This window comes from Monocercomonoides exilis (assembly GCF_001643675.1).
Source record: "Monocercomonoides exilis strain PA203 chromosome Unknown scaffold25-1336746, whole genome shotgun sequence".
NCBI lineage: Eukaryota > Preaxostyla > Oxymonadida > Polymastigidae > Monocercomonoides > Monocercomonoides exilis.
Window position 1 is genome coordinate 148,466 of NW_027150570.1, and position 20,798 is coordinate 169,263.

Below are 20,798 nucleotides of genomic sequence, written 5' to 3' on the forward strand. Positions count from 1 at the left end.
CCCTTTTTCCACCAATATTTTCATAGTTTTTATTCTCAGCGCTCACTGTATTGCCAGTATCAGGTATAACTGGCCAATCAGTCCAATATTCGTTGTTTGCTCTTTTATGCCTCAAAAAATTCTGTAAACTAGCATCGTTTAATTGTTCGGAGATAATTGTAATTGCAAAAACGAAAAAAAAGCAAATTATTCTCATTTTACAAAAGGGAAATGAGAATATCTTATTCTCAAAATACTATCAAATTGAAATTATATTAGGGTATTGGATCATTTTATAAAATGTGGGTTGTATCAAAAAAAAAAGTATATTTATGAATGAAAAGAGAATGAAAGAGATTCATATGAAGTCCCTTCTTCGTATGAATTTTCCTCCTTTTCAGCAGTTTCATCGCTTTCTTGAAATCTTTTTGACAAAATCTGTGCAAGGAAAGCAATTTCTTGTATTTTGTGAGAGGTCAAAACTTGAAGGATATCAACTGCATTCACAGCTTCAATAAGCACTAAAATAATGTTCTCTGGCCCATCATCTTCATCCTTAATGTTATCTTTGCCCAATTCATCCTCATCATCAGAAAATGGTGTTTTTACGGATTGCTCAGAAGAAGCAGAGCAAGTGTCTGTATCACTATCATTTTGGGGATTTTTGCCTTTTCTCAACTTATTTTTATATAAATAAAAAAAATAGAAAATTATAATGATTTTATGGGAAGATAATTAAAATCAAGAAATAAATATTCAAATAATAATAATTATTATTATTGTAATAATAATAAATACTATACCTGATTAATTTCCTCATAATTCTTCATTTCATCTCCCTCTTCAACCCTTCCTCCTTTCCCTTCCTCCTCTTCCTTCTCTTTCCTTCTCTTCCTTCTCCCACAACATTCTCCTTCTCCATTCTCCTCTTCTCCATTCTCTTCTTCTTCATCTTCTTCCTCCTTTCCCCTTCTTCCCTTTCTCCTTCCCCTTTCTCTTCCTCTTCTTCTTCTCCTCCTCCTCCTCTCCTCATCCACCAAACCCACCATCACCACAAGGCACTCCAGCGCCGTCTTTAAATTCCCCATCTCAGTCGAATGCAGCGCATCACACACAAACTTCACCATGTTCATCGCCGCCAATCTCCGAACTGCGGAATAATTCTGCGCTGAGTTGCGGATTAACAGGAGGAGTTCTAATTGAAGAGTGAAGGGGGAAGAGGAGAAGAAGAGAGAGGAAGAAGAGGAAGAGGAAGAAGAGGAGGAAGAGGAAGAAGAAGAGGAGGAGGAGGAAGAAGAAGAGGGAGAGAGAAGAGGAGGAGGGGAAGGAGGGAGGGAAGAGAGGGAAGAAGAGGAAGATAATGATGATGAAGGTAAAGTGGAAGAGGAGGAGGAAGAAGATGAAGATGATGGAATAATAGAAGAAGCAGAAGAGGAAGAAGAAGAAGAATTAGATGAAGAAGAGGAAGACGAAGAGGAAGAGGAAGAAGAAGAAGAAGAACTAGAAGAAGAACTCGAATTCGAAGAAGACAAAATATTAGCCAGAGTCAAAAATACACCTTCATTGATGAGAAGGGGAAGAAAACGAGAAGAATTAGCAGCAGCAATGTTGGCTAAGATATGTGCAGATAAAATGACAGCGTCAGAGAAAGAGGAAGAGTGGAGGATGTGATGGAGGATGAGGAGGGTACCCGTGGAGAGAATGAACTGAGGAAGGAGAGGAGAGGAGGGAAGGAGAAAGAGAGAGAATGAGAATGAGAGAAAGAGAGAGAAAGAAAGGAGAGAGAGTGAGTGAGTGAGTGAAAGAGAAAGAAAGAGAAAGAGAAAGAGAAAGAGAAATAAATAGAAAGAAAGAAATATGAATATGCAATCAGGAAATAAAAAAACAAATCTCCTCAGATTTTGGAAAAGTTTAAAAATATGAAAAAAAAACTCTTAATAAATCTAATGCAAAGATGTTGATAATTCTTCTTTCTTTCGATTTTTTTTTCTTTTCTTTTCTTCTTTTGCTTCTTTTTCTCCTTCTTCATCACCTTCTTCCCTTTTTTTTTCTTTCTTTATCCTCTTCCCTCTCTTTCTTTCTTTCTTTCTTTCTCCTCCTTCCCCTTTTCTCTTCCTCTCTCTCTCTCTCACTCTCACTCTCTCTCCTCCTCTTCTCCTCTTCTCCCACACCTCCGTAGCTTCATCAGATGCATAGATGATGTGATCCACAATAGAAAGTGCATTGATAAGCACTTCGTGATGCTTAGACAGCATCAGCCGGTTAAGACGGGGAAATTTGCCGGACTGGAGAATTTTCTGTGGGAGAGAGAGAGAGAATGAGAGAGAGAGAGAGAGAATGAGAGAGAGAGAAAATAAATGTATAAATAAGGAAAAAAGGAAAAAAGGAAATAAGTGAATGAATAAATAAATAAATAAATAAATAAATAGATTTTACATAATTATTAACAAATAAATTGAACAAAATCGAAAAAGAAATAGAAACGACAAAAAAATTTCAATATTTCTAACATTCAGACTAAAACCAAACTCACATCAACTTTTTTATCCAATTTCTCTCCATCTCACATTTTCATTATCTTCCTCTTCCTCTCTTCCTCTCTTCCTCTCTTCCTCTCTTCCTCTCTTCCTCTTCCTCTTCCTCTTCCTTCTTCTCTCTCTCTCTCTTTCTCTCTTTCTCTTTCTCTTTCTCTTTCTCTTTCTCTCCCCCACATACCAATCCAGCCATTCTGTTGTTCACCGTGATATAATTCATTGCAAACAATGCATATTTCAGTATTTCTTCGTCTTCTGCCTCCAAAAAGAAGGCTAATGCCTCCACAGCTTCTGTCAGAGCAATTTCTCCTTTCACTTGCGAGGAGAGGAGAGGGTCAGAGGAGGAAGAGGAAGAGGAAGAAGAGGAAGAGGAAGAGGAAGAGGAAGAGAAGAAGGAAGAAGAAGAAGAAGAAGAAGAAGAAGAAGAGGAAGATAAAATGGAGATAGAAATGGGGGAAGAGAGAAAGAGTGGTGAATCATTATCATCTAAATATGAAGGAAGAGGAGAAAAAGAAGAGGAGGAAGAGGAAGAAAGAGAAGAAGAGGAAGAAGAAGAAGATGATGATGATGATGATGAATCATCTAAAGAACCCATTCCAAGTGAAATAGCATTTGTATTTGAAGTGCTTGAAAGAAGAGAAGAGGAAGAGGAAGAGGAAGAAGAAAGAGAAGAAGAAGAAGAAGGAAATGAAGAATCGAAATGAGAAGGAAGAGGAAGAGGAGAAAGTGAATGTGAATGCGAATGTGAACGAAGAAGAGAATTCTGATGTGAAGAAGAATTTTCTTCAGTGAAATGGCTTGGAAGATGATGATGCTGATGAAAATGTTGATGAAATGGATGATGAAGAAGGTGATGATGATGATGATGATGGTTATGATGAAGATTTTGATGATAATTTCGATAGAAAGATATTTGTGAGTGCTTAAGAAAGTGAAATGGATGCAAAATATTGTCATTTTCGTGTTTATAGTTTTTTTCGGTTTTATTTGGAAGAATTTGAGAAGAAGAGGAAGAAGAAAGAGAAAGAGAATTTTCATTGGTTAAATTGGTGAATGGAAGAGAAAGTTGAGTAGAAGATGAATCTATGTGATTTGCATTGCTCATTTGATTGAGGTGATGAGAAGGGAGACGAGGAGGAAAGGAAGAAGAAGAAGAAGAGGAAGAAGAAATGGAAGAAGAAGAAAAAGAAGGTGAAGAAGAAGAGGATGAAGAAGAAGAAGAAGAATTGAATGAAGAATTCTTCGGAAGAGGAGGTGTAACAGCAATAGGCATCACATTCTGCTTCGAAAAGGAAGATGAATACGAATTTGGCTCATTTTCGTCTTTCGATTCATTTTTCTCTCTCTCACTTTCTCCTTCTTCTCCATCCATGCTCTTCTCTATATTTCTTTCTCTTCTTCCTTTCTTTTCCTTTCCTCTTCTTCTTCTGCTTCTTCTTTTCCCTCTTCCTTTTCCTCTTCCTCCTTTTTGTTCTGCTTCATCCTCCTCCATCTCTCCTTCCTCCTTCATTCTCCTTTCCTCCTCTTCCTCCTCCATTCCTCTTCCTTCTCCTTCTTCCTCTTCTTCTCCCTCTCCTTCTCCTTCCTCCTCCTCTTCTTCTTCTTCTTCCTCTCTCCCCCTCTCCCTCCTCACCACCTCTCTGTAGTGCCCTTCCACCTTCCTCCTCACCCTCCCTTCCTGGCAGCTCCCCACACACAAATACGCCACTGCCTTCAAACAGCTTCTTCTCACGCTGTCATTCAGTGTGCTGTTTAGCAGGCAGGCTACGAGAGAAGGACACACAGACGATCCGATGCAGAGCTGGCGCACGTTTGGGTTGTCGTAGAGGAGCGTGGAGAGGGTGAGGGCGACCTGGGGGGAGGGGGGTAAGGATGGATAGATAGATAGATGAATGCATGGATGGATGGGTGGGTGGGTGGAAGGAAGGAGAGGTGGAGGGAAGAGGGAAGAGGGAAGAGGAAAGAGGAAATGGAAGGGAATGTGAAAAGGATGGTGAAGAGGGAATAAAGAGGAAAAGGAAATAGTGCGAGTTCAGAAGATGGAAGTTCCCAAATAGGAAATAAAAATTTTCATTAAAAAAGGATGTTGAAATTTTTATAGAAATTCTGAAATGTTCACACTGATTGAATGATGTCTTGATCATTCATCAAAATAAGACTCTCTGCATGCGTGAAAAAACCAGAGTATGCCACTTCTTCCTGACGATCTTTTTAATAACGATAGTGAAAATAAAATAAAACAATTTATATTTTTAAAAATTGTGAATACCTAAAGAACTTAAGATGAAAAGAATATGTTGAATTGCAGTTGAAGACTTGACTTTACCCAGTAATTCAACAAGTGGATCAATGATGTTTGACTCAAAAAGCTTTGTCTTGATGGTGTCATTTAATTTATCTTTAAAAAATGTTTTGCATGAAGAAAAAGACAAAGATAAAATATATACATTTTGTTAAAAGAGTGACGAATTGCTGAAGAGATTGATAAACGATATTCATTGAATCCGTCTTAAGATTGTTGATTGAAGATAGACCAACTTCGAGCTGAATATCACAAAAACAGATATTTTTGTGAAATTGAACAGATAATTATTTTTAAAGAAAACAAACATCACTTTTTTCTAAAGCAGTCAGAGTATCTCTGTTTCTTTGCCTTTTAACTTGTAATGATTCACTACGCGTCATAGACCTCAAACGAAATGCTTTTTCATGGCGACGCTTTTTTTGTCCATATAAATCCTTCTCGCTTGTATATTCACGGAATCTTGCACTTTCTCTATTTTGAAATAGTATCGAGTTCCGTTCCATTCAAAACTAATCTAGCTTCTTCGATAATACGAAATATAAAAATTCTCAAATCATTTGATTGTGGTATTTAAGATCATCCCATGATTAGTGCCATTTTGAACAAGTATAAATACCAAGATTCATTTGTGAAAAATCACGCTGACTTCTAAATCGAACTTATCCTTCGCCTTTTACTAAAGATAACCGTGGAAGTCAGCTTAATTGTTATCTATAATTTTTTGATGGTGACTGTCTTCAGTCACTTTTAAACTTGACTATCTGTTTTGGAATTTGATGAATGAATTTTTAAAAATTAAAACTTAGATTTGCGAAAATTAAGAAAATTATCTTAAAATTAGAGTAAAATTATTTAATTGGAATGAAAATTATCATTTTTTTCGTTATAGTGTTTAAAATTTGAATAGATACAATGAGAATAGAAAGGTTTTATTCGAATAATAATAACTTATTCAAATAAACAAAATTTATTCGGAATTAATTATTTTTATTGGAATAAAAAAAATTAATTGGAATAAACTCTGGCTTTTCGGAATAACTTTTTTCATCGAAAATTTATTGTGGTTTTCAAAAATAATTCACTAAAATCACATTCTTAAAAAGCATTTACATGTTAATTAATTCCACTTATATTTTGGAAAAAACTATTTAATTAGCAAGATTTTGTTTAAATGCATTACGATTAGAAATTTTTGAAATGTTATTAAAAATGAATGATGACATAAAATATTCTTCAATTTGCAACTAATAAAAGCAATCAAAAATAGACTTACAGTAAGCAATAAATTATAATTTATCATTTCGCAATGTTTGTTAATTCTTTTTTGTTTCTTTTTTCTATCTTCTCTTCACATTTATGATCAATCAGGAAAAAAGACCAAAAACAATATCTAATCGCAAAAGGTTAAATATTTCGATGAAATCATTCAAGATACTTGATTATGTTTGTTGTTCACCCCTCCACTAAAAACTCTATCAGTTTCAGATAATGATGTTTTTGTTGTTTTTGAGTTATTACATTTGCACAAAGGGAATAAATTCTCCTGATCATCTGTTATCTGCAGTTTCCAAAATTTTTGCAGATTCTTAGAACTTCTATTGGCTGTTGCATTTCGAGAATCATAGAACCCAATGAACGAATGGTTGGAAAAGGAAAATGAAGGCACGGACGATAAAGAAGAAGAGCTAGGGTTGAATGTGCGGAGGGACTTCTGTGTGAGTGATGAGAAGTCTGTGGCTGGAGATGAAGGCGTGAGGGGCTTCGGCGGAGTGTCAACAAGAACAGAAGGGGCAGACAATTGTGTGTGTGGCAAGGGAGAAAAAGGAGGAGAAGCAAATGTTGAGGAGGCTGTGATGTTTTGAGTGTGCAGCCGGGCAGATGAGAGGTGCTGTCAAACGAGTGAAATGTCTGCTGCTGTTCATCATTTTCATCGCCTCCTTCTTCTCTTCCATTCTGTTACTGCCTGTGCAAGCCTTGTGTCGAAAGCATCAATTTGCAATGTGCAAAACTCGTCTTTCTCCTTCTTCTTCATCTTCGCCTTTGGCTCTTCAAACTGTTTCACTTTCCTCTGCACAGCATTCATCTTGCAACTGTACTCTGCTTTCTTTGCCTCATCTTCCTGAATACGCGCTCCTCTCTCTTCACTTCTCGGAGTGAAACAAAGCTTGTGGATGAACGCAATGAGCATAACAGCTCCTTCCATCTTCCATTGCCATTTCTCGTGATACGCACATTCACCTCTTTCACTCCGCTCAGCACAGCCGGAGCGCTGAAGCTGTACGAAGATCTGAAGCAGAGCGAAATGCACCACTGCAGAAGAGGAAAGCAGTTCTGATGCATTTTTTACAAAACAATTAAAGGCATTGATAACAATTATGTTGATGTTGAGAGAATAAAAAGTAAATGAAATAATATTTAGTTCAGTTTGTCTGTGCTTCCGATTGAACAGCTTTAATGAATCAGAAGGTCGATATTCCGATCCAATGCAAAGAAAGTGATAATGGCATCGAAAAAGTTGGAGAAGAAGTTGATGAAGAAGACAATTACGTAGTTGAAGATGGGGTAGTTGGTGGAAAAGGGCAAATCGCAGAAGAAGAAGAATACGAAGATGAAGAAGCAGCAGAAGAAAAAGAAGAAGGAGAAAAAGAGGAAGAGGTTGAAGAAGGAGAAGGAGAAGGAGAAGAATAAGGCGAGGAGGTGGGGGAGGAACAGTGCGATTTCGATAACAACAGAGAAATCTGTGGGGACTGAGTAAAGCCAGATTTTCCATCTTTGGCCGCTGAAAGCAGTGTCTGTATTGCCCTGTCTACGAAATCTGAGTGAGGCTGAGCAGATGGCAGAGGATAAGAGAATGCTACACAAATGAGAAAAATGGTAGATTGGAGATGAGCAAAAAAGCTGAGCTCGATTGCGGATTGTTTCCTGCTGTTTCCAGAGTGATACCGCAAACATATTTTACAATGGACTTCTGATAGAGTTGTGATCGATCCCCACATGTCCCACCTATAGTTGGCCAGAAGATATGCTAAGCAGCATTGTATAAGACAAAGAAAGAGAATTTGTCCCAATCACACTCACTGCTTTCCCTCTTCCAACAACAGAAATCTTCTTTTCCCCAACACTGATTGTTGAATTTTCGCTCACATGTCTCCCACTCAGCACTGTGATTTCCGTAGTCAGTTGTGAAATGCTTCCCCATGCAGCATATCCCACCGTTTTGTATGGAGCTTCCTTACTCATCCCGCATATGCAGCTCGAGCCATCTCCATTCTCCCCAACAAATCGATCCTTCGTTCATTCCTTCAACCACTATTTTTTTTCAGTATGTTGAGCGTGCCAGCCACCCGAAAATAATGCATAGCACACTCTCATCTCATTGTTGTTTGTTGAATAGGATTCATTGAATGGATTACTGGATGAAAAGAAATTATTTGCATCAGAATAGTACATGTCATGACCAAAAGGAGTAGATTCAGTGCACATGCAATCGTGAAAGAAGAAGAAATAGAAATAAGTGTTAATGCTTGGAGCTGTTTGTTGATTCGGATTAAAATACTATCCTCCTCCATATGATAATGCGCTGTACGAAATAAATTGAAGGTTCCTCATTTTGAATGCAGCTGGAACAGTAATACGGCATATCCCTCCACCATTTAAACCTGTAAGTGAGCATGAAGTGAAACTGCAGACAAAGACACATTCACTCTCCCCTTTGCCATTTTCCGCTCCTATTCAGATTTAAAAATCTGAAATCTCTTTCGAGGAAAAGCTTTTTCATTATCTCCTTTGTACGTTTGATTTTTTCTCAAATCTGTAAATATGTTCTTCGAATAATTAACTGATTTCTTTTCATTTCCTCTTTTATTACCTCTTTTTCCTTCATTGAGTAATATTCAGCCAATTTTGCATGTTAACGTACCGCATTCATAATTTCGAAAACATAGCATTTGAAATTCGTTATGAATCTGTGATTTCATCGATATTTAATTCTTTCGTTCAGAAAGTCAGATTAACATTTTTTAATTTATGACCACAACTGCTAGATTTGAATTTTAAGAATTGAATTTCAATAAATATTTATTCTTTATTTCTCTTTCAGTGTTCAAAATTTTCAGTCCTTTCAAATTGACTAAAAGGATCAGATAAATATTTTTGAGGGATTAATTGGAATAAACTTGGTCTTTCTGGAACACATTTTTTTAATTCGAATAAACTGGTGTAATCTGGAATAAACTTTGGTTATTCGAATTATAATATTTATTTCAATAAAATTTTCTTATTCCAATACCATCTAATGATCTTTGAACTTTCTAAATATTTTTTGTTTTTTGTTTGAAATGCATTTATAGTGAAGGAGATGTTTTGAAAAATAATTAAAATTGTCATTTCGTTAAAATCATTTCTAAACATTTTATCTTGAGATTATATTCAAACTTGAAAGGTGTGTTAAGTTGGTAGAAATTATGTTTTGAAAAAATAATTGATTGGAACACTCATTCTTTATTTTCAAATTTAATTTTGAATTTGGTGAAACGAAAATCCATGTTTTAAACAAATTTAACGTAAAAACAAAAGAAGATAGAAATTGTTTGACTTTAACAAAAAATGAAAATTGTATAATCTTTCAAAGCAATTTGAAAAATAATAATTCCTTAATCAACAATTGAACAAGTAAAATCACTCAAGTTAAACAGAAATAGCATTTTAAAGAATTCACATAAAACATTAAAGGCTTTTAATAGTTTGTTTAGCAAAGCGAAGATCACAGCTATAAATCAACCGGGAGCAAAAACATAACAAGAAATAGAAGAGAAATAATACATGTTACAATTGAAATGGGGCATTTGGGGCGAAGATTTAATTGATTTGTTGTTGATGCGGATGAAGAGGAAGAAGAAGAAGTGTGATGACATGCTTCTGGATGGATGTTAGAAGTTGAAGATGGAGAAAGCGTTAACATTTGATGTGATTTCCTTTTCTCAACATTTGCGAATTGAGAATTGTTATCATCCATAGTTTCAACATAAACCTCGTTTCTATTATCTTCTCTGTTGCCTCTCTCACTTTCATAAGAATCTGAAAAAGACTTCCCTTCTTCACTTATTCTTGAATCATAATTATCGCCTTGTTCTGTCATTGTATCTTCTTTATTGTCACTTTTAGGTTGTTCGCTTTGTCTGTTCTTGTCAAATTTCTTCCTGTTAAATCCCCATTTAATTATATCCGCAATCCATATTGTTCCGCTGATGAATGTGTGCGAAAGCATTCCCAGTCCAATTCCGTTTGTGATAGAGAATGTCAAAGGCATCATTATAATTGTCAAGAAAATTGGCACAGCAAGCTTCGTGTCTTCCATCGGAATATATTTCGCTGTGGAGAACATCTTCACTCCCACAAACACAAGTGCCGGTGACGATGCTGCGCTGGGGATGATCGAAAAGATGGGAGAGATGAAGACAGACAGCACAAACAGCAGCGCTGCTATTGCAGAAGACAGTCCTGTTCTAGCGCCAGCTGTGATCCCTGCAGCGCTCTCAACAAACGTGGAAACAGAAGAAGAGCCCAAAATGCCCCCCACAAACGTTGCCAGTGCGTCTGCCCACATGCACCGCCCGAAGTTGATCACTTTCCCTGTTTCATCCAACAGCCCTGCCGACACAGCACATCCGTGTAGAGTGCCCATCGTGTCGAACAGATTTACCAGAAAAAAGGTGATGATGGTGACAACTGAAGTGATGATGTGTTTTCCTGTAAAGCAGTCCTTGAACCCCAACGCAAACATCCCAAAAGTACCTCCTTTTTCTTGATTAAATGAGAAAAACCCAGAAAATGCCTTGAAGACGTTCCATCCTTGTTTAATGCTGTTTAGATGGGTAACTCCACACGGTATTCCAATAAGCGTACATGTGATCATTCCAATGAGAACTCCTCCAGGCACTGAAAAATGGTCGAGCAAGCCAATGAGCAGAAATCCAAAGAAACATATGAAAGAGCTGGAGATTCTTTCCTGGAGCTGGGGATCCTTCGTCGTAAATATTTTCCTAAATTCCTGGAGGCCGATCAGAGAATTTTCACTTTTAACTATTAAAAAAGAGTTCTTAAGCCCCACAAAAGCAATAAACATCCCTATTCCAACGGGTACAGCAGCACGAATACCTTGAGGAACAGCATTAAAAATATGTTCTCTCCATCCAATTATTGTGATAAGAAGAAATATAACCCCAGACAATACAACTAAAGTCATTCCAGCAGCATATGAATATGGCAATCCAGTACCTCCAGATAAAAGTAATCCAACCTGAAAAGCTAATCCTAAGCCCGGAGCCTGTATGAAAGGCATATTTGCAAATAGACTCATTACAGATGTTCCAACAAATGCCCCAATGCATGATGCAATAAATACTGAATACCAGGTCGGCCCAAGTACGTCTGGCTTTCCCATAGGATAAAGCACAGAAGTTGGAGCAACTGCCAAGATGTATGAAACAGCTAAAAATGAAGTAAAGCCTCCAATAATCTCCTTTGTCAACGTTCCCCCTCGTTCAGATAACTTAAAAAAACTGTCTATTTTCGAAAAATATTTAGATTTGCTGTGAAAAATCTTTCCTGGTGAAGAAAGAGTGTCTTTCTCAATTGTTGATTTCAAAGGTTGAGATTCGTCTGACGAGGTAGAAAACGTTTGTTCATGTTGCTGAAAACTATTTATTGATGTTTCACTGTCGGATAAAACATCAGATGTTAAATTGAGACTGGTTTTCCGAGATTCCATATTTTTCAGATCAAATTTTTTCTATGTTCAACAATAAAAAATTGTGGAATTCAAGAGAAGAATAGTTGAGCAAATTCTCGAAAAAAGAATTTAAATCTCTTTCAAATGAAAAAATATTACCTTCATTTTTTGATTTATAGCATGATAATCAAAATCCTTCACGTGAAGCAATTTTTTGAGTCTCAAAATTATTTTTGGTTTTCTTACAGTGTTTCAAGAATCATGCTTTAAATACAATTTTCAAACTGTTTGTGTTTTTCATTTATGTTTTGTTGATATATTTATTTATTTATTTAATTTTTCCTGATGAAGATACAGATGTCGCATAAAATACCGGACATCGCACAAAATACCGGACAAGATCGATATCTCAATGACAGCAAGAGGAACAATTCTTATAATTTTCCTCAATATACATCTCATTAATACAAACTCATTTGATATACAAATCTTTCAAAATAGCTCCATTTGTGTTCACAGAAAATTATTTAAAAAATCTCGGAGGAACTCAAAATCCTATTTCTCCGAGAATTAAATAATAATTTTCTGTGAGCACAAATGAAGCTGTTTTGAAAGTTTTGAATATTAAATGAGCTAGTATTATTCAGATGAATTTTGAGAAATCTTTTCTGATTTTCTCTTTTTTTTGGATTTTATTTGAAATTCAATAAAATTTTGGAAGGTTCATTTATAAATGGTGATGGCTATATCTTCCATAGGCGATTTTCTTTAAATTTGTATATTTCAATAAAATTTTTTCGTTTGAGAAATTTCTTTGAATTATGATAAATATAACATTTAAGTTTCAATTCGATTCAAAGATAAAAATTTGATGAGGATAAATTTACTCATTGTTTTCAAAAACAATTATAATTCATTTTTCATTTTAATGTAGTCCATTGCGACGCGACTTAAAAAAATTCATCAAGTCTGTCAGTTAAAAATATTGTCGAACAACAGGTTCGATTCCTGAGAAGAACACTTTTTTATTCAATTCAATTTTTTTTCAAACAAAAGTTTTGAACAGATTTATTTCGATGAACTTTCTTAAAATACTCAATGAAACAATTTAAATGTGAATTATAATGGCATCGATCATTTAAAATATGATCGATTGTATCAGACATCGACACGCGTTTTGAACTATATGTTATCGTATGGCAAAGTTCAGAACCTTTCTTGAAATCAATTGGTGAATATTTTCCAATCCTTTTCTGCATTTTGGATGTTTCTGCATTTGAGTTAACATAATTGGATATTTTTCGTCTGAACAATGAAGTGTTTAATAGTTTGTGTTTTTATTATGTTGAAATTGTATAGAAGATTCGTTATTCAATCGGTATTTTTCATTTTTCATTCAATGTGATATCAATTTGTGTAACTTTATGAAGATTATAATATTATTTCGCCAGATGTTATTAGATGGATATTGCGCTAATTGTTGAAACACATTAGAACATTTAAGAAAAATTGCCTTATTTGCATCAAGCCATTCTTTGTGTATTTGAAAACTGTCTTTAATTTGAACAAAAAAATTGATGGAAGCTTTTTAAGAAGTGTTGAATTGCCAGATAACAGTGATTGTCAAATATTTTCTAGTATTTTCATTTGTGATTGATTTTTTTTTTTCAAACAATTCAATTGTTTATTTATTGCTTTTATAGAAAAGCTGAAAAGTATTTTTTTTCTGAAATGATAATCTATTCATAATAATAAAGAAAGACTATAAAGCTCATCAAGATCCTTTTAATGATTTTTCTCTTCTTTAGTGAAAATTCTGAAATGCCAAACATTTAATAACATTTTATCATTTTCGTCGAAAAGGATAATTCATTTTCATCAAAACAAATTATGACATTTAAAAATATAGTTGATTGAAAGTCATTCAAATATATGCGTTTCTTTTATCACTTCACATATCACAAAGAATCAAAAACAAGTATTTTATTAACTATTTGTTTATTGGCGATATGAACTCATTGTTTCAAAGGAAAAAAATATTTATCAGATAAGAATGCAAAAATTGAAAAAAAAATAAACGAACTTTAATGATCAAACAAGGAGTAGTGTATTCAATGTTTCTTCACTTAAAGAATGACGCCGATCTCCAACAATTCTTCTCATTTTTGAAAAAACCCTCTCACAAGGCGCTTCGCTGCAAGGACTGGCAATTAAAGACATGCAAATGTTTGCGTAAATGGTGTGAATTTTGCTTTGTGAACCAATGATTGAGTAATAAGTGAAAGGATTAACCAAAATAGTTTCCTTTTCAGTTGGATATAGTGACTCATAAAATATCTTCTTGTATTCATCAATATGAATTCTCTTTGCTTTGGAAAATATATTCTCTATGAAAGAATTGAACGAAGATATTATTCTCATACTCCAATTAGATGTTATTGCAGATTCAATATTCGAAGATATTTCCTTAAGGTCATCTTCAGTTGTCATTTTGTTGCGAGTAACTTGTTCATTTGATCCAATTTCGTAAACATCCAACTCTATTTCCTCATTTGAACTTGATGTGGGTTCTTCGATATCTTCAATATCCATTCTGGATGAACAATTTTCTTCATTTTCTGTATGCATATCTGAACTTGTCTTATCAGTGTATCTTGTGGAGTGACACATTAAATTCTCACTTGAAGTTGGAAAACATTTAAATTCGTCATTTTCTGCTTCCAATTCTGCATCGGTCAATCCAAGCAAATCTTCGAAATCTTCACAAATTGAAAAATCATTCGCTTCATCTTTGTTTGAAATATCTTTTGATGCTAATTCAAATATTCGCAATAATTTATCCAATAGCTCATCATTTTTGTTTGTGATTGAAACTGAGCCTTCTGAAAAATGACTGGAAGTTCCTTCCGTTATGGTGGTTGCAAAGCCGAGTCCTTTTTTGTGTGATAAATGGATTCCTTCTGAGAAACTTATTGCTGAGTGAAAAGACGTGATTGACAATGGGGTTTCAATGCCTTTGGGATCGGAAACAAATGAATTAAACAATGAAGTTGATGTTTGATTTTCATCAATTGAAGTTGGATCAGAGAAATGCGCTTGTGGAAATTGCGATTCTTTACATGCAGATGAATTGTCGGTTGATGAAGATGCTTGTTCCTCTTCATTATATTTCAAAGGATCAAAAACTGTTGATGTTGTAAATAAATTGGAATATCTAAAAAATTGAGAACTGTCTTTGGACACATCATCTGAAGGTTCAGTGGTTGTTTGATTCGACTTTGAACTTGAGACAATTTGATTTTGCTCTGCCTCAATATTGAATTTGAACAAAGCTATTTCTAAATTAAATATCGATGCAAATTCACCTTTTCTGAAATTGTTCAAACCATTCGGAGTTAACACATACGCTAATGCTATCATGTCGCCTCTAGGTCCTGACAAAAACGAATTGAATAATTCAATCAAAAATTCACAAACACAAATAGACCATTGAAGTTCTTTAAAACTTGGTTGATTGAGAATGACAAAATACCTTCCCAAAGCTTTCAGTAGTTCTGGAAATGCTCCTCCAAGTTTTGAAGTTTCATTCTCAAAAAGAAATGCAATTGCTGCAATGGAAGAAGCAAAATTTCTGTTCTAATAATATCTGAGACTGTGTTTGAATCAAGAAGTTCAGCTTGTAATATCATCTTTTTGTTGACTCTGATGAAACGACAAATTTGATATAAACAAAGCCATCTTGTTGCAACGTACGTCGGACATTTTGTTTTCAAAATCGAATAAATTCTGGGATTGTGAGCGCTTTTTGAAAACTCAACAATTGTTTCCTTCAATGTTTTCAGTGTTTGATTGTTGGAAAAAATTCGCACAATAATCAAATTAGTTAAATGATTCATGCAGTATATAAAAAAAGGACCAAATGCGAATAAATGTTGAGGATCTTCATCTGAAAAAAGTCTGTTTCTTATTTGTTGCAAGGCTTTTCTTTGCGGAAGAAGTCCATCACTGCAAAAGCAGTGCACCTCCGATTTGCATATTGTTATTTCGCGGATTACATTCAAGGCCAAGTTTTCATAATCTTTTGATGAGTAACAAGCGGGATATAATTTCCAAAAAATTGGTTTCCCAGAAATTGTCAGTGGGACAACAGAAACAGCTGTATATTTCTTTCCGGATATTGCTCCTCCGTCAATCATGACCCCAACTGGTACATTTTCAATGTGTGAATATCTCTCTGATTCTATTCTTTTCCTTTCTATTGAAAGCATGTTAGACACTTTTCTTTCAGTAATCAGTGGAAATATTGTTCTTGCAGGAAGTGTGGGATTTTGCTGAGCAATTTGAATTAATAACTGCAAAAAGTTATTCAATTCTGATGAAGATGCTGAACGAAATGATACGTTGCAATGACCAACAAACTGTACAAATGAAGTTGACAAATCTGAAAATTGAATAAACTTTTCTGATGATTGAATTTGTGTTGATGATAGTTTGCCTTTATCAGTATTCTTTTTCTGCATTAAGTGATCCAAACTTTGATTCGAAGTGATCGTGCATTTGTGTGAATCCAAAGAAACATATCCCCTTCTTCCAGAAAATCCACAATTGAATCCTTTCCGACTGTTTGGACAAAGAAGATATCTGTGACCATCTTTTTTGATACTTCCATCTTGCTGAATAGGAATAAAAGATATCCACAAATTATCTTTATATATTTCTAATGATATTTTTGTTATGAACTTTCCATATTCTTTCGGGTGCCTGTAAACTATTGGTGGAAAATAAAAATTCAAAAACAGAAAAACATTAAAACCATTTCCTTTCTCAGTTGTTTTGACATATTCCAAAGCAACGAATCCACAACCAATCTTTTGTAATTCGTAACATTTTTTGTAAAATGCTTTTTTCTTTAAATATAAAGAATATTTTTGTATAATAATTAAATGCTATATAAACTACATACAATTAAAAGATCGTTCAGGGATAATTGAAGTTCAGGTGGTAAACTGTTTAATAGCTCAGGATCCATTTAAATAATAAATTTCTTGATGCCCAGACTCTCCACTGGAAAAGATTGTCATCAAATTTCCATGACTGACTGATCTTGTCAACAAACCATAACTTTGATAATAATCATTAAAATTTTGACAACATCGAAAAAGCAAATAAAAAAATGCAGATCCAATCATATAAATATAAACATTTTATATTCTTTATTTATTAATTTATTTTCCATATTTTTTTGCTTTTTCATAAAATGAAATTTGAGTGACAAAAGTGTTTTATAAAGTCGGTCATTTTAACTTTTTGTTTCAAAAAATGTCACAAGTCGCAGAGGATTATTTTAATGAAAAAAAATCCTGAGAAATAAAATCTTTGATCATCAACACTTAGAAAATAGTTATTATTCATAAATTTATAACTCAGATAAAACTATCTCCATCAATAATAACGATATTCAAATACTCAATCACATGAGAAAAGAAAATATATGAAAACAATTTGGATTATCTTAGTTGATAATACAAAATAAACTAGAAATGAAATAAACATTTCTGATTTTTGAAAAAGAATTATTAACAAAAAAATGAGAAAATTTTTACCGTTGTGATGAAAGTTTCAGAGAAAAAAATTTTTATGATGAATAGTTTGCAAATAAATATCAATTTTTGAACAGAAAATAAATAACACAAAACTTTGATATATATGAAAATAATTCAAATATCCCAAATACATGAAGCAATAATTAAAAATATAAAATTTTTATAAAAAAGTTCAAAGAAAAATTTCAAAATAAAAATACATCATCAAAATACTCACAAACACATATCAAAAATTATCAAATATTAAAAAAATTATTTTAAAAATACTTGAAAATTTTTTTAATTTTGAACTTCTTATCACCCATAATTATAGAATATTTGGAGAATTATTTATCCAAAAATTTCGCCTACCAAGGGACTCGAACCCTTGACCGTTCGGTTAAAAGCCGAACGCTCTACCAAACTGAGCTAGGTGGGCTTCTTGTAAAGGTGAATTTTTTATATTCATAATATATATAGTTATTAAATACAGTGAGAGAAGTTGTTTAGCTAATTATTAGTATCAAGGTTTACAGATTGCATTCAACAATTTAACATAGAGAGAATTGCTTCTATTACATTGATAGATTTTTATTCAACAACGGATTCATTTCCAAAATAATAAAAAAATGTTATATTGTGAATTTTTCACAACCTGTTTGCATTATTATTGGGGTTTTGTTTTGAATTTAGCATCTGCTAATAGAACAAAAAAAACAAATGATAAAAATGACTTACTTAAATTTTTTCTCAAATGAATTGTCAACAGTTTCAAAAATTACATCAAACAAATAAAAATCAATTAAAAACTATCAGAAAACTAGTTTGAAAAGTTTTAACAGGAAAGAGAATGTCAAAGTCAATAACAGATCCTAATCAATTCAAAAATAAAAGAAAAACTGAAGCATTTTTATTTTCATTTTCTGAAAATTTGGGAATATTTTAACACAAAGAGCATAATTAACTATGAATATTACTCTTGCGGCATCAGCATTCCGTTGATGGGCATCTTATATAAAAAATATATTGAAATGAAATCCGAGTTTAACACACTCCGTGGAAGAATAAAACTCAAATGTTAGCAAACAAATAAAAACCAATACACAAGCACAAGGCCCGGGAGATGGTTCATCTCCTCTTTGCCACAGTATGATGTAATAATAACAGATAGATAGTTCTTTTTTCTTTCTTTTCTCTCTCTCTCTCTCTTTCTTTCTTTCTCTTTCTCTCTTCATTTCCATAGCTTTTCTCATAATACTCATTAATTTATTTCTCAACTTTGCTAAAATAAATAAAATAAAATAAAAAACTCCACATTTCCTTCCCAACGAGCAAAAAAAAAAAAAAAAAAAAAAAAAAAAAAAAAAAAAAAAAAAAAAAAAAAGCAGACAAACGTAATTAAACGTGAAAATAAAATAAAATAAAATAAAATTTGAAAAATAAAAAAGAATAAACAGAAACACCAAAAGAACACTCCAAAGAGGATGAACAATAGCTGGCAGTTCAATGACATCGACTCTCTCATAGAGGAATCAACCAAACTGCCTCCCTGTGCATCTTATTCATGCTTATATTCTCTCTTGCCTTCGTCGGGATAAACAATATATTTTTATCAATTAAAATAATAATGCTAATTATATTAATAATAACAAAAATCAGAAAGAAACAATCCAATAAACAAAGTGAACTATTACCCTCATCCCCCCCCCCCCCCCCTCTCTCTCTCTCTCTCTCCTTTTTTTTGGATTTCTCTTTATTATTTACAGTTGAACGCTCCCTGCGCTCATCCTCTCATCCTTCCTTCCCAACAGCAGCCGGCTCTCTTCCTCTTCGTAGTCTCCTTCCTCCCCACTGCCCTTCCCGCTGTTGATGCTTGTATCCATCTGTGCACCCTTCTTCCCCACTTTCAGCACAAGTGAGCACAGCGTAGCAACAGCTGACACCAGCCCCGTCGCGAAGAAGTTCCATTGGATGAACCACCGCCCGTTGATCGGCCGACTGTCTGGCAGCGGCGCATTGATGGCAGCACACATGCCTTGTGAAATAGCCTGCCCCAGCAGACAGAAGATGTTCAGCACACCCGCATATACCCCTGACTCTTCCTGCGGCACTGTCATGTTCACAATCGCAAAGGGAACAGAGTTGAACATTGAGAAGTTGAATGCCATCCCGCAGTATGCCAAAAACACCATCCAGACGTATTTCTCATCGATGTTGCGGGGAATCCACATTGCCATCAGCGACAGCGTGGCCAGGAGCTGCGTCAGGAAATACGTCATCCGGAGGCCGAAGAAGCGCTGCACGAACTCTGAAATGGCAGAAAACACAGACGTCAGCAGCGACATCGCCATCATCGCGAGCGAGCCCACCCGCATCCCCAGCTGATATGCATCGTTTTCAGGTGTGCCTGCAGCAGTAAAGACAGAAGAAGAACGGGACTGCAACGCAGCGGAGAGCGTCTTTCCAAGAGAGGTCGAGGAGAGCAGTGAAGTGTGTGACGCCCGCTCAAGCACAGAAAAGACCAGCCGTTTCGCGTCGCTCCTCATCGAGCTCACATATTGCTCGTTGCTTGCCCCAGTCTCCTGCTGATATAACTGTCGTGCCACCAGACACATCGCTCCGGGTATCGCACCAGACGCTGCCCCGCCCATCGACATCGACATCGCTGCCATCGGCAGCTGCAGCTGGCTGAGCGCATGGCGAAGGCCTTCTCCAAACGCTGGTTTGATTCAATAATAATGCAATGACAAGGACAGACGGAATACAAAAAAAATTATTTTTGACAAGAATGAATTTTATTTTGAAAAAATGACTAAAATTTGAATAATTAAAAAAAGCAAACTTTCCCCATCAAACGTGGCAGTTGCTGAAGCTTGCGCTGGAACACCGTTGTACACACATTTTGCAACAAACAACGTTCCATTGGTGTTGAAAGCAAAATATGCACTCCAGCTCATGAGATACACAAACGCAGCTCGAAGAACAGGCCCTCCTTTCAGTATCTTGAAAAGTGCTTTAAACGTCACCTTAAACGGATTTTGTATTTTTTCACCAGGGGCTCTGACATATTGCTTTTCTCTGACTGCAAGAAATGTTGGGATTGAAAGAAGAACCATAAATCCCAATCCATAAGGATAAGGATTTGCGACAAATGCTGAGAATAAGTAAGAAATAAGGTTTCCTGCCCCAACGAGAAGCGCAATAAAATTGTTGCCCATTGTTTCTTGACCTTCACCGCAAACATCGAACACAATAGTTCGAGCAGGAAGCATCAAAATGTTGATTGCCACATTTATAATGATAAATGCAATGATCCCAATAACAATTGCAACTGTATTATTTTTAAATGCTGATAAAACAATTATTTAAATAAAAGATAAAGTTTGGCCTCAAATTATAAAATGAATATTAAACCTCCTTGCTCAATAGCAATAAAAAATCCATAGCTCAAAAGAACAAAAGCCAAGCCAATAAGAATAAAAGGACGTCTCCTTCCAAATCTAAATGTTGCTTTATCGGAAAATACACCTATGAAAGGTTGTAATAACCCACTGAAGGGACCAATCAACCATAAAATTGGATTTATCCACGAATCAACTCCAAGTTCTTTAAAAATTTAACAATGTGAACTCTTCTTTATTGAAAACCATTTACGAACAACATACTTG

General features: G+C 34.7%; 6 protein-coding genes across 6 annotated transcripts; 2 read left to right on the plus strand and 4 right to left on the minus strand.

The window, feature by feature from the left end:
• Nucleotides 1-131: 131 nt before the first annotated feature.
• On the minus strand, nt 132-5,321 carry MONOS_5605fu5606 (uncharacterized protein; the record flags this gene model as incomplete). Its single annotated transcript, XM_067875772.1, has 9 exons — nt 132-657; nt 783-1,685; nt 2,151-2,276; nt 2,695-3,095; nt 3,645-4,365; nt 4,635-4,720; nt 4,783-4,911; nt 4,961-5,057; nt 5,124-5,321. 9 exons carry the CDS (start codon nt 5,319-5,321, stop codon nt 310-312), a joined length of 3,009 nt encoding a protein of 1,002 aa, XP_067726492.1. The 3' UTR covers nt 132-309.
• Nucleotides 5,322-6,449: 1,128 nt separating this feature from the next.
• MONOS_5604 (uncharacterized protein) lies at nt 6,450-6,680 on the plus strand (the record flags this gene model as incomplete). The annotated part of the gene is made up of 1 exon (XM_067875771.1): nt 6,450-6,680. One exon carries the CDS (start codon nt 6,450-6,452, stop codon nt 6,678-6,680), a length of 231 nt encoding a protein of 76 aa, XP_067726493.1.
• Nucleotides 6,681-6,745: 65 nt separating this feature from the next.
• On the minus strand, nt 6,746-7,021 carry MONOS_5603 (uncharacterized protein; the record flags this gene model as incomplete). The annotated part of the gene is made up of 1 exon (XM_067875770.1): nt 6,746-7,021. The coding sequence occupies one exon, from the start codon at nt 7,019-7,021 to the stop codon at nt 6,746-6,748; it is 276 nt and encodes a 91-aa protein (XP_067726494.1).
• A 251-nt stretch (nt 7,022-7,272) lies between these two features.
• On the plus strand, nt 7,273-7,506 carry MONOS_5602 (uncharacterized protein; the record flags this gene model as incomplete). Its single annotated transcript, XM_067875769.1, has 1 exon — nt 7,273-7,506. The coding sequence occupies one exon, from the start codon at nt 7,273-7,275 to the stop codon at nt 7,504-7,506; it is 234 nt and encodes a 77-aa protein (XP_067726495.1).
• A 1,792-nt stretch (nt 7,507-9,298) lies between these two features.
• On the minus strand, nt 9,299-11,646 carry MONOS_5601 (putative NCS2 family permease). Its single transcript, XM_067875768.1, has one exon. It carries the CDS (start codon nt 11,585-11,587, stop codon nt 9,587-9,589), a length of 2,001 nt encoding a protein of 666 aa, XP_067726496.1. The 5' UTR covers nt 11,588-11,646; the 3' UTR covers nt 9,299-9,586.
• Nucleotides 11,647-18,890: 7,244 nt separating this feature from the next.
• Nucleotides 18,891-20,402, minus strand: MONOS_5599 (uncharacterized protein; the record flags this gene model as incomplete). The annotated part of the gene is made up of 2 exons (XM_067875765.1): nt 18,891-19,849; nt 19,973-20,402. The coding sequence occupies 2 exons, from the start codon at nt 20,400-20,402 to the stop codon at nt 18,891-18,893; spliced, it is 1,389 nt and encodes a 462-aa protein (XP_067726497.1).
• Between the last annotated feature and the right edge of the window lie 396 nt (nt 20,403-20,798).

Excerpts from the sequence above, each read along its gene's own strand:
- MONOS_5601 (XM_067875768.1), bottom strand. The coding sequence starts at position 11,587 with ATGGAATCTCGGAAAACCAGTCTCAATTTAACATCTGATGTTTTATCC.